This window comes from Bubalus kerabau, chromosome 3 (genome assembly GCF_029407905.1).
Source record: "Bubalus kerabau isolate K-KA32 ecotype Philippines breed swamp buffalo chromosome 3, PCC_UOA_SB_1v2, whole genome shotgun sequence".
NCBI classification, from domain to species: Eukaryota; Metazoa; Chordata; class Mammalia; order Artiodactyla; family Bovidae; genus Bubalus; species Bubalus kerabau.
In genome coordinates this window covers 2,044,825-2,057,913 of record NC_073626.1, presented here as the reverse complement: position 1 = coordinate 2,057,913, position 13,089 = coordinate 2,044,825, and the positions used below count along the sequence as shown (strand labels likewise).

The 13,089-nt window shown below is 54.5% G+C and overlaps 1 protein-coding gene across 2 annotated transcripts in view; it reads left to right on the top strand.

Annotated features, from left to right (window-relative positions):
• The window catches only part of SLC22A23 (solute carrier family 22 member 23), a 130,519-nt gene that overhangs the window by 28,905 nt on the left and 88,525 nt on the right, over positions 1-13,089 (top strand). For both annotated transcript variants that reach the window (XM_055570488.1, XM_055570489.1), the window contains exons 2-3: positions 7,229-7,332; positions 12,334-12,488. In XM_055570488.1, coding sequence (XP_055426463.1) covers positions 7,229-7,332; positions 12,334-12,488 — 259 coding nt within the window. The remainder of the gene's footprint in view (positions 1-7,228; positions 7,333-12,333; positions 12,489-13,089) is intronic.

Sequence of the window (13,089 nt, the reverse complement as noted above, 5' to 3'; positions counted from 1 at the left end):
GGTTTTCAAAACATGCAGTATTTCTTGAATTTTGACAGAATCTTTTAGGGAAAAATCCAAATACAGCTAGGTTAAAAAAAAAGAAGAAGAAAGAAAGAAAGAACCACTGAAAAACACAGACCGTTGAACAGCTGATTTTAGCTAACGTGCTTTATGGGTCCAGCTTACATGGCCAGCCTTCCAGGGTGGAGAGTGAGTGTGAGTGTGAGTGTGAGTGTGTGTGTTTGCCACTTCTGTTGTCTCCGGTTGAGAAACGCAGAGCAGGGCAAATCCTCAGAGTATGAAATGGTGGTTCACAGGCGACCGGTGAAATGCCGCTTCAGGGGGAGCACAGGTTGCAGAAGAATGCTGACCTTGCATTTCTCTAAATCCCTACAACTCAGTCAGGAATGCTGTTTTATCTAAGCTTTTGAAATTTTTAGCAGTGTTATCTGCTTTGTAGTCTGAACAGAAACGCTTCCTTTCATGTCCACTGACTCCTCAGTTCTAGAGCACGTGGGTGTCGTGCCTGCTAAAGCCCTCGTGATTTCTAATGGGGATCTCCAGCTCTGAAGATGAAACTTGGGGGAAATTTTTCATTTAGTTCCCTAAAAAATGTTTTTGGTTTTAGTCGGTGAGCATTAATTAATATCACTTTACTGGCGGCTCAGTGGTAAAGAATCTGCCTTCCAGTGCAGGAGACGCGGGTTCGATCCCTGGGTCGGGAAGATCCCCTGGAGGAGGAAATGGCAACCCACTCCAGTATTCTTGCCTGGAGAATCCCGTGGACAGAAGAGCATAGTGGGCTACGGTCCATGGGGTCACAAAAGAGTCGGACACGACCGAGAGACTAAACAACAACGTTTAACATCACAGTAATCTTCCAAGTTCCTCTGTTTCCAGTCACTTTCCTGACCAGCCTGAGTGTTTAGAGTGTTAAAATGCATATTCCTGAAAAGGTGAAAAGGTTTTGGTTGTTTTTTATTTTTAATGATTTTTGTCTCACCCTCACCACCATCTCTTCCACCTCCATGGGTGGGCACGAACATTACCTATATTTGTTCTCTCGTTATAAGGTTTATAGATTAACTGTAGAAACTTTGGGGAAGTCAAGAAAGGTATAAAATCGAAAATAAGGCTACAGTCCACGGGGCCGCAAAGAGTCAGAGAGGACCGAGTGAAGGCTCGCTTTCCCCCGACGCCTCCTGCGTTCGTGGCGTTCACGCTGAGGCGTCCTCCCAGCGTTGTGTCGGGAGCATCTTTCTGGATCACTTGCTTTCAGACGCAAACGTGCCCATGCTGTTTAGTCTTGCTGGACGTCAGGCAGGGTCCCGTTTCTCACAAGTGACAGACACTGAGGATCATTGTACGGGGACATCTGACGGCTGCCCTCAAGGTCTCCTTGGGAAAAAGTTCCCAGAAAAGGAATTGCTGGGATAAAGAGTGGTCATGATTTCAAGTCACTGTGATGCGTGCTGCCAGACAGCCTTCCAGAAACTCGGTGCTTCACTTACATGCCCGGCAGACTGGATCCTCTGTTTCTTCTCCTGCATCTTTGGGAAACATAAAAAAAACGTAAAAAAAAAATATTAATGAAAGTATTGAGCTTTGAGTTTAATTGGGCCTCCTTGGTAGCTCAGTGGTAAAGAATCTGCCTGCCAATGCAGGAGACATGGGTTCAATCTCTGGGTCGGGAAGCTCCCCTGGAGAAGGAAATGGCAACCCACTCCAGGATTCTTGCCTGGAGAATCCCATGGACAGAGGAGCCTGGCGGGCTACAGTCCATGGGGTCACAAAGAGTTGGACACGACTGAATTGACATAGCACACAAACACACACAAAATTTTTTTTAGTTAATAAAGTACTGAGCTTTGATTTTCATTAGAGGAATGGAGTGTTTCCCAGGTGTCCTTTAACCATTTGTTTCATATTTTGTTAATTTTCTGGATGCTTGACCAGAAACGTAGAGTACCAGTCGATATTGTTATGGAAATACTGACTACAGATAGTAAGTGTTAATTGCTCAGTCGGGTCCGACTCTTTGTGACCCCATGGACTTTAGCCCGCCAGGCTCCCTGTCCTTGGAATTCTCCAGGCAAGCATGTTGGAGTGAATTGCCATTCCCTTCTCCAAAGGATAGTAGCCCTTTGGCTGTTGTAGGAGGAAATCTCTTTCTTCCACACTCCTAGGTTCTGTGGCTGGGGCCCTGGCAGCTAGACTGAGGGAAGGCGGCCGAACAAGGGAACCAGGGCTCACTGCCACGAGCAGCCGGGCACACGGAGCGCTCAGAAGGAAGGGCAGAGCTCAGGCTCGCGGAGCATCGTAGCAAAGGACAACAGGTCTGCAGAAAAGCGGGAGAAGGGTCCGGGCTTTTCGGGGCAGCAGACTTGGGAAGTAAATATATGGGGGGAACTAATGGAAGGTGATGGCAACCCACTCCAGTACTCTTGGCTGGAAAATCCCATGGACAGAGGAGCCTGTTGGGCTGCAGTCCATGGGGTCGCTAAGAGTCAGACACGACTGAGCTACTTCACTTTCACTTTTCTCTTTCATGCATTGGAGAAGGAAATAGCAACCCACTCCAGTGTTCTTGCCTGGAGAATCCCAGGGACAGGGGAGCCTGGTGGGCTGCCGTCTATGGAGTCGCACAGAGTTGGACATGACTGAAGTGACTTAGCAGCAATGGAAGGTGAGGGTTGTTTCCGTGAGGTTTTTCGACGTTTTAATTTTATATTGGAGCGTAGTTGACTTAGAATGCTGTGTTAGTGAGCTACAAAACGATTCAGTTCCCTTCACACGTACACCTGTTCTCTTCACATTCTTCTCCCATTGAGTTGTTCCGGAACGTCGAGTAGCGCCCCGTGGTGCGCAGCAGGCCCTTGTCGATTGCTTTACGCGTAGCGGTGTCTCCAGTTGTCAGTCTCAGACTCCTAATCCGTCCGTGAGGTTGTTTGCAGACACATCTCAGCGCAGGCTGTGTCTTCACAGCCTCGGGCTTCCCCGGAGGCAGGGTTTATGGCCCTCTCCGCTCCTCCGGAGTTTCTGCTTTTCGGCAGGTGGAGGGGCTCTGAGGAGGCTGCTTTCTGCATCTGCTGATCCTCCTTTGCCTCCAGATGATCACCCCTGTGCCAAAGTGGCCTTTCCAGGGGCTGGCAGACTCCTATCCCCTTCCAATGTATCCTAAAATTTAAGTCTTTATAATATTGCTTATGTTATTTTTGATGTGAGGAGATTTTAAATAAGTAATATGAATAATAACTCAGGAGTAACAGATCCACTTATAAAATCCATTATCTTTTCCTTGGGTAGTTTTCCCTCTTTGAGTTTTTATCTGTAGGGAGCCCCTCTTTACCTCAAAATTGGATAAGTAATCTGTTTCCGTCCGTCTTTATGTTCTTGTTTGCATTTCTCTTTATCAGAGTATTCATTACTGCTGAAAATAAGGTTCTTTTCCTCCCGTCCCATTTATTCTCCATCTTCTTTAGAAATTTCATTGGTTTCCTCAGTGAATATTCCTCTCCTCTGGCAAGTCAAGCAATTAGATTATTCCTCAGAAAGTAATATCAGTTTTCTTTCTTTTAGCTTATCCTTGAAATGTATAGGTAGGTAAACAGTTTACCAGATGTTCTGTAACTACTGCCTTTAAAAAAAAAAAAAAAAACACGGGCAACTAAGATTGAGATCACATTCTGGGGTCAGTTCCCTAACTGAGGACCATCCCTGGTCCTGGAACAACAGCAAAGAAAGCAAGTGTCAGACTGTAAAACGGGCCATGACTTGTACACATGCACGGCCTTGGCAGACTCGCTGATGGAGTGATGAAGCGCTAAATTAGAGGACTGTTCCCACCTTTGTTGAGGCAGGGTGTGGGTCTGAAGAGTTAATGCGTGGAGACCCCGTGTGAGTTCGGGGGTGGGGGATGGTGATGTGCGGGCCCTGTCCCCGCGTCCCCAGGGAGATGGGTCATGAAACCAGCACTCAGAATTCCCGGGCAGCTGAGGGCATGCTCCCATATTCCCCCACTTCACTCTCTTCCTAATTCAGTCACCCCGGAAGTCAGCTTCAGGTTACGCGCAGAAGGTTATTTTGAGGGGCAGATCACCGGCTGAACCCCAGCCACGTGGGAAAGCTTAGCAGTAAGGCAGTCCGGAAGCGGCATTTTCCAGCTCTCCCCGCGGGCACCCACAGCAGAAGGGTGGCGTGTGGACCCCTGCAGGTCCCCGTGAAGCAGGCTGTCTGCAGAGCGGACGGGGTGGGGGCGGGTGCTGGCGCGCTGGGCACGGAGCACCCTTGGGCATTGGTGACTGACTGGTGATTGGTGTGGGGGGCGTGAGAAGAGGCAGGTGACAGTGGATGACCTCAAGGGACAAAACCCACGCTCCTGAGTCCTGGTTTTGCACAGTTTAGACTTATTGAACAAGCCTTTGCTTAGCGAAATGACTGATTGCTGTATCTTTTTTTTTCTTATAATTTTGTCTATTTTTGTATTTATTTCTGGCTGTGCTGGGTCTTAACTGCTACATGCAGACTCTCTCTAGCTGGGGTGAGCAATGGTCTCTCTTTTTGTACACCGCAGGCTGCAGGACCCGTGGGGCTTCAGTATTTGTGGCTTATGGCTCAGCACTTGCGGTTCCCGACCCTAGCGCCCCAGCTCAGTAATTATGGCTCATGGGCTCATGGCTCATGGGCCATGGCACGTGGGGACTTCCCAGACCAGGGATCAAGCCCGTGTCTGCCGCACTGGCAGGGGAAGTCTTTATCCCTAAGCCACCAGGGAAGCCCAGCCTTATCTTACTGGGAATGGGGCAAGTCTTGGAAGCTAAGTGATCTCCAGGGCTTCCTTACACTCCTGAAATCCTTCCAGAGATCGTAGCCCAGCTGAGTGTACTTTATTCTCATCAGATGTGGAGGTCAGACAAGAGATCCCGGTCCCACCTGCCTGGTATATGGAATGTGCCTCCAGGGGGGACTCCAGGCTTGGGGGTGTCCAGTAGACCCGAGGCGGGGGATCTTTATCTTGAGGAGCTTGCGGGGCTGTCTGGGGTGGTTTTCTTGTTGACTCAGAAATGCTGTCTGCCCTGGCGCCTGGTTGAGGGGGTTAGGGCGCCAGGTGGCCACCTTGTCCTGGATCCCGCCTGCAGTCCTGTCTGCTCGGCCGGTCAGTCTTCTGTTCCCGCCTTGCTAATTGACAGAGGTTGCCCTGGACATCTCTTTAGGTAGCAGCCAGATTGGGTGGTGGCTGCCCAGGGCTGGGTCCGGTTGTGGTTCGCAGGCCTGAGCACACAGCAGTGTTGGCAGCCCCCAGCCCCCACCCTCTTTCCGAATGCTTTTGTCCTCTGATGCCTCCTGGCTGGCTCCTACAAGCAGAATGTGCCACGGGCATCACTTGACCTCAGATCAGCTCCCAGTGGGACGTCTGGGTGGAGACTGAGGGCAGAGTGGGCACCCCCACCCTCCCCCTCCCCCAGCAGCACCTGGAACAGGGCGTGCCCTTCCCCTGCCAAGTGTGTGCCAGGCGGAGGTGCAGGGAGCTGCCATGGCACTGGGCTGCGATGATCACAGGGGCTGTCAGCCTCTCCTCGGCCCGCAGGGCCAGCTGGGCGGGGCGATGCAGCTGGTACCCTGAGGATCGGTTACCTTGTGGGCCGTGAGGAGAGATGGGAAAACAGCAGGAGCAGCCTCAGAAGGTAGAAAGCGGGGCGGGGGGTACAGACTCCACACACGCTGGCGCATCCGGGGCTGTGACTCACAGGAGGGCAGAGAGGAGAGGAGACGGAGCAGCCTCTGAGTCGAAACCATGGGGGCAAAGAGTCGACACTCCTCTGCTTCTAATGCTGTGACTCACAGGAGCACTTCGGGCTGCGTGTCCCAGGTTAGACACAGGGTGTGCCGTGGAAGGTGTTTGTTGTTACGAATACGTTTGCTCCTAGAAGCCAGGTACACGTGAGTGTTGGTTTTCCAGGGTGGCCTCCAGAAGCCTCCTTAGCTGCCCATGCAGTCTTCTGAGCTGGCGTGGGCTGCACCGGCCAGCCCTGCCCGGTGTGTTCCTGGAGCCTCTGACCACCCCCTGCGCTGGGGGGTGGATTGTTTGAACCCCGGCCTGGGAAGCTCATTCACCGAATTCGAATGGGCAAGGACATGGCCGCCCTGGGCAGCCTCACGGTCACCTGGATGGCTTGTTAAACCGCCTCGCTGCGCTTCCTCCAAAACCTCCCTTGGGGTCTGGCCTGGGCCCGAGAATGCGCATTTCTGGCTACTTCCCAGGTGAGGCTGCTGCTGCCGCGGTCCCTGAGCCGACACAGGAGGACGGCAACCCCGGAAAGAAGCCCTGAACCTGCGTCATTAGTGATGCGACTTGTGCGGCCAGCGGGCCCGCTCTCCGTGTGTCCTCCGGAGTCCAGCAGACGGTGTCACAGGCCGTGGTGCCTCCTCCACGGAGGCCGGTGCAGAGGTGCGGCTCTGCCCGAAGCCCGTCGATGCGGAGACCCTGGTGCTTTGCCCCTTGGACCCAGCCATCAGCTGCCCGCAGACTGAGGGCCGGTGCCCACGTGTGCTCCACGTGGACACACGTCACTCGGAGGGAGCAGACGTGCGTCTCTTTCCCACTTCTGCCAAAGCAGGAGGGAAAGATTGGAGAGCTGTTTCTATTTTTTTTTTTTTTAATAATAAAGCTTAGTTGTAAAACTAGTCTAAAAGTTGTGTGCACCAACTGATTGGCTTTCTCTCCAAGTGGAGCAGGTGGCTTTATCCTGGAATATGGGGAAACACGCGCGGCATTGACAAGGAAAATGTAAGACTGCTTCGCGTGGATATTTCAGTATTGACCGCTAACCGTCTTAGCTATTAAGATGACTTGTGAAGTTTGGGGGGTTTTCGGGCTGGAAGCACAGAGCTCGTGCTGTTGTGACATGCTGTGCAGAAGCTGGCGGGGGCTTCCCACTGCAGGGCGTGTGCCAGCTGTGTGGGTGCCCGGGGACGCCTGGCCTTGCCTCCCCGCCGGGATGGAGGGAGGAACCCCCCGCCCTGAGATGGCATCAGGGCACCAGACCCTGCGGACTTCTGTCCTCTGCCCCAGACGAAACATCACACTGCCTTCTGTGGCCAGGTGGTATTTCTCGTTAGCGTCTCCAAACCACTGAGAGACCCCCCCAGTGGTGCGTGGGATGTGCGTGATCAGCGCACTGTGATTGATGACACCGGCCTCCCTGTGTGTTTCTCTCTGACCTGTTTTCTATTTGCCCCTCTCTAGTGGGATCTTGTGTGTGATAATGCCTGGAAGGTCCATGTCGCTAAGTTCTCCTTACTGGTTGGATTAATCTTTGGCTACCTGATAACTGGATGCATTGCTGACTGGTAAGTACCCGCATGCCTGCCACGCCACACCCCTCGGAGCCGCAGCAGCCTCCGCGGCCTCCCCAGGCGAGGTCGGCCTGAGCTTGCCGCGACCGAGGCTCCCCCACCTCCCCCCGCCCTGGCACTGGGGCCAGAGCTGATGGGGGCAGCCGCCCCCTGCAGAGTTCAGACAGAGAGAGCTGCCAGTGCATAGAGCAGACCCTTTTGAAGTGAGAATTTAAATTCATTGCAATTCCCTGGCTGCTAGAATCTAGCAAAACCAGCCTGCAGCCAGCCGCCCATCTCCTCCTGAGAGAGTGAGGTTAGAAAGAGCCTGGGAATGTGGCTTCAGGCTTTAAGCGCTGGGCCCTGAGTGGGCATAGACAGACCAGGGGCTTCAAAAGACGGGAAGAGGGCAGCCAGACTCCTCACCCTCGAGAACTGGACAGATGCAGGCAGACCTCAGAGAGGAACCGTCCTTGTAAGTTGGCTTGGCCAGGAGATGCTTCTGCAGGTCCACAGGGAGCTGGGCTCTGAAAAGTGGCCGGCTATGGGTGGCAGCTGGGCAGGCCAGGCAGAGGGGTGGGGACCGGAGACAAGAATAAAGGTGCTTTCCTTGGGTGGGTGCGGGGCCAGGTGAGTGTTCCGGGGGGAGCGAGATGGTGGTGGGAGTAACGGCGTTAACAACCCGCCCTCACTGACGCCTGTGTGGCCAGACTCCGTGCTGAGTGTCTCCGTGGATTAAAAGAGCCCCTCCGCACAGCTCCCCTGTTTCCCAGTGGAAAACCGGCCTCACTCCTATCTCCTGGGGAAAAAACAGAAGCACAGACGTTTAAGTAATATCCCCGGATGCCCTTAGGTTGAAGAGCCAGCATTTGAAACTAAGCTCCTAGCGGCCCCAGAGCCGGACTCCACAGGTGTGGACTGAGTCGCGGGGCTTGTGTCGGCAGTGGGGACTCGTCCGAATAGCATGGCCGTGGCCCAGTGCTGCTGGGGTTGGCGGGGAATGGGGGGCTGCCGAAGAAGAGAGGTGTGGGGACCCCTCCCCGCTTGATGTTCTTTCTCTTTAAGGGGCTTTATTTACAAATAAGGGCCTCTTGAATCCCAGACTTAGTAAAGCTGGCAGTGATTCGGAGCAGGCTCCTCGAGGCCGAGGCTATGCCCCGGGGTGCCCTCTGTCCTGGTCAGCTGAAACGGCTGGCTGTTGCTGTGGGAGTGCCCGCGGGGGGTGGGGGAGCCCAGAGAGACCACTTTCAAGTTCTGGAAAGTTCTTCCCCAGAAGCTGGCATCTAATTGGGTGTTTCTTGCATTAACATGAAGTACGATTGCCTGTGTGTTCAGAATTTGCTGAATCATCATCTGTAAGTGCTTCTTAAGGGCATTCCCCCCCCCCTCCGGGCAGGAGCAGAGATGCTGGGAGTGACCTGTGGAAACCCACACAGGCCCTCACGTGGGGTTTGGTGGTGGGCTTTTTGAGGGGGAGGGGAGGAACAAGATTGGGAAAGGACGAGGGTTTTGGGTTTTGTTTTGTTTTGTTTTTTTCCCAAACCAAATACTTGAACTTTTAAAGGTTTTCAGAGTGAACTATACTGACCTAAAAGACCCTCCAATCCCAATATTTTAACCACAAGGAATTTTGTTTCCCAGAAACCTAAACTGAAATAGGTTGGGAAAATAAGAGTAATATAACTACATCACTTCTTCCTAAAAACACGGACTTGACTAAAGTCTTAGTGTCCTGATTCAGTGATTTAATAGGGAAAGTAAATGCAGACTTCACCTAAGAGATCTACAGTGGTTTAAGCTGTTTACAGGTGGTTTTGTGGTTTCTTATGCCTTTCCCATCGATGGTGTTCGGCCTCCCTGATCACACACCAGCCCCGGGGACCAAGACGGGAGAGAGTGGGGTCTTCCTTGGCAAGCAGCCAGGGTCTGAGCTGCAGCCACTTCTCCAAGTTTGTGGGTGGCGGGGAGTGGGCCAGGGGTGCCCAGAGGGTCGGGGCAGGCAGCTTGTGCTGCGGCTTTCTGAACATTCGGAGTGGGCCTCAGTTCCAGTTTGAAGGTTTGGTATTTTCCACCCTTGACTGATTTACTGTTAGCATTTTACTCCCTGCTGGAGCCTTGCTTCAAAGGAGATAAACACGTATAGAGGGAAGTCCGGGTCTCACAGCTGCTGGCACCATTCCACGGCCGTGTCAGGAAGCTGATCGGGCCGTAGGTTATGCCAAGACCCCAGTCGATGTCTCCTGAAACTTCAGCTGCATGGCTTCTTGTTTGTGCTTTTTAAAGGTGACTGTTCTGCACACACGTTCAGTCTGGGCTGGACAGCATGTCTTGCAGGTAACGTGTTAGTTTAGGTGGAGGCTGGGGGCCAGCTGGGTCAGGGGCTCTGGCCAGATGACCTGGCTTCCTCTCTTGCTGGGTCTTTTGCTGGACTCTGCACCTTTCTCATACCACCGGTCCTGGGAGGCTGTGTATGGGCTGCCCTGCAGACCCCTTCCCTCTGGCTCTGGACTGAGCTTGGCCACTGGCGGCGAAGGAGTTTTTTTCCAACTTCCAGAGACTCTCCTGCGCTTCCCAGGTGGCTCAGTGGTGAAGAATCCACCTGCCAGTGCAGGAGATGCAAGAGGCACAGGTTCGATCCTTGGGTCAGGAAGAACCCACTCCAGGATTCTTGCCTAGAGACTCCCATGGAGAGAGGAGCCTCGCGGGCTACAGTCCACGAGGTCAGACACGACTTGGCGATTAAACAGCAGCAGAGGCTCTCCTGTTCCTTGGCTCCTGGCCCCACTTCTAGTCTGAGCCCACCGTGGCTGGTCAGGTCCTTCTCATGAGACTGTCGCCTGGTTCCACGTAGCCAGGAGAGGCTCCCGGCACAGCCGCCTCACCTCGAGGCCCTTCACTCTGATGCCATCTGCAGAGTCCCTTGTGCCGTGAGAGGTGGCACAGCCTCAGGGGGTTAGGACAGGGACACCCCCAAGGCTGATATTCTGCCTGTCACAGGTCCTGGCTGACCGATGATGCCTCTGCATCGCAGATTTGAGAGTGCGAGTCTACTGATCATCTGATGGGAGACCTCTGCTCTGGGGAGAGCCAGGGCCCACTTGAACCCCAGGGGCTTCTAAACACGTGCACATATCTACACCCGATGGCCCTTCTTGAAGAGAGCCTGAGGCTCATGGGACCCAGAGGGTCTTGCTCAGGACCTCTGTCCCCAGGGAGCCTGGGATTGGGGCCAGGGCTCTGACTTTGAAGACCATGTTTGCCCCCCATTCCTAATACGAATTTTCACTTAATGACTTTAGCAGCCACTTTGGAGGGAAAGATTTAGAATTGTTTCTACAAGTTAAGCAGAAATCCAGGGTCTTCCCTAAAGGGTCAGGACAGAGGAGCAGACTGTGTCCGGTGGGCGTCGGGGAGGCCGGACGTAGGAAGACCCGCGGCTACTTGGTGCCCGGTCTGTAGTCCTGTTAGTGATCTCGACACTGTGCGATGCAGGACAGATGGGGAAGCAGAGGGAAATAAAGAGGGATAAGTTAGACTCTGGTTTCCTCCATTTAATAGGCCAGCCGAGCCGTGTTTAAGTTCATTTCTGTAGACAAGTTGGAGTTGGACAGAACTTCCTGTAGTCATTCCTGGTAAGGGCTAAGTGACCCCAGCACAGGTGAAGGGAAGTAACGGCTAAAATCTCGACAAGAAAATCGACTTCCATTGCATCAAGCTCACAGCCTTGGCCCCATTTCTCTAACCCGGAGTGATGGACAGGGACGCTCAGAGGCCTCAGGAATCCTAAGTGAGACGGTATCTTGGGGGTCCCGCCCCCAGAGTGTGAGGAAATCACATCCGTCTCCTGCACAGGCAAGGCCAGATGCTACCGCGCCTTTTTAAAAAACAGAGTTAAATTGAGGGGTGGTTTGCACACCATGTAGCTCACGCGTGTTAAGTGCACAGGTCAGTGAGTTCTGGTGTATTTGCAGAGTCACACATGTGGCCACTGGCACACACAGCGTTTAGAATGTTCCCCTCTTCTGCCCACTCCCATCTCTGCCGTTCTCACCCCAACCTCAGGCACCCCCAGACCTGCTCCTCGTTTCTATTTGCCCATCTGGACATTTCCCTTCCAGGTGGACGTCCAGGTGTTGGGGGTTCCGGGCGTGGACTTTGTTCCCTTGGCAAACAGCCCAGCCTCTCTGAGAGCTCTCCTTCTAGTCCACGCTGGCTGTGCCACGCTCATCCTCGTGCGTGTGAGGCTTGGTCCGGGAGGGGCGGCGAGCAAGGGCCGCCCCAGGCCCGAGGGCCACCCCCCCCCGCCCCCCGCCACGCCTGGAAGCACATTCCTGGTGCTCCCCGAGCCCGCTTGGGCCGGCCCTGTGACCCCCTGCCCAGGGTGCCCTGGCCTTTCCCCAATGCAGGGGACGGGCCCCTGGGGACCTCCCTTCCAGGTCCACGTGCATCCTTACAGCTCAGGCCACCCCCGTTCAGTCTGTGCTCCCTTCTGGTCATTCCTCATCATGGAGCTGAAACCAGCCGGCCGCCGGCTCGGCCCTTGGCTCCACCAGGCCGCAGGTGAGGTCGAGGCCAGTCTAGTCAACAACTCAGAGAAACAGCTGGAAGCCGCTCGCTCACCCTGTGCCTATGTTAACTCTGGAGCCAGTTCCAAAGGTCACAGCCTCCAAGCCGTTTTATACTGGGCGTGCCAAGGTTGAAGTTTGGGGAGTTACTGTTGGTTCTGTTGAATTACCCCCATAAACTCAGGAGTAGACTGGCCAACAGGAATCGGTTCCCGTCTCACGTCTGTCGCACAGCGGCTGTTGACCTGTATTCCCTTATCTACATGACGAGGGGTGGGTGTGCGTACCCTGAGGGCCCCCTACCCCTGGGCCTCCCCACAAGGGTCCAGGAGGGATGCAGACTCCGTGGGGTCCCCACCCAGCACCTGCTGGCCCCTGGGGAGGCCCGGCCCCCGACCCCTGGGCCCCGGCCTGTCCGGCGATGACTAACCGTGTCCCTATCCATGTGCAGGTTCGGCCGGCGGCCCGTGCTGCTCTTCTCCATCATCTTCATCCTCATCTTCGGACTGACCGTGGCGCTGTCTGTGAATGTGACCATGTTCAGCACACTCAGGTTCTTCGAAGGGTTCTGCCTGGCGGGAGTGACCCTCACCCTGTACGCGCTGCGTAAGTAGGGGCCTTCAGGGGGGCCTAGAGGAGGTGAGGGAGCGTGTGGCCGCCGCGTGTGAGGTTCGGGCAGGCGTCCGCGTCCTGCAGCTCTGGAGCGCAGAGGACGGCGTCTTCTGCGGCGAGGACTCTGCTCCCAGGCTGTGCGTCTCACCTGCCCTCCAGCCTGAGCTCCAGCTTGGAGCCCGTGGAGGGTTGCATCATGCCTGGAGAAATGGGGCTCGGCCCGCCGCAGGGGCCGGGGTCCTCCGTGTTGACGTCTCGTGCTCCTCCAAACCCAGACATACCCGGGCGTCCCCGCGCTTGGCTCCAGAGAGCAAACCAAGAGGCTCACGTTTGGTGTGGGCTCCGTGTCCTCATGGATTTCTTAAGAGTTTTCTTTCTTTGTGTTTTTCGCTAAGGTCACGCAGGGTCCAAGTGTCCCACATTCCCGTGTGGCCTGAGTGTCTGGACTTGAACCCTGAGCGCTGGTGCTGGGAGAGTTAAGTGGCCATCTTCTCAGGGTGAAGAAACTGTCCTCTGTTGACCCGCCGTGTGGGCGCCATGTGGACTCCCCTGTCAAGGAAGCCTGTCTGGCTTCTTTGTGGTTGGTGTTTTCTAG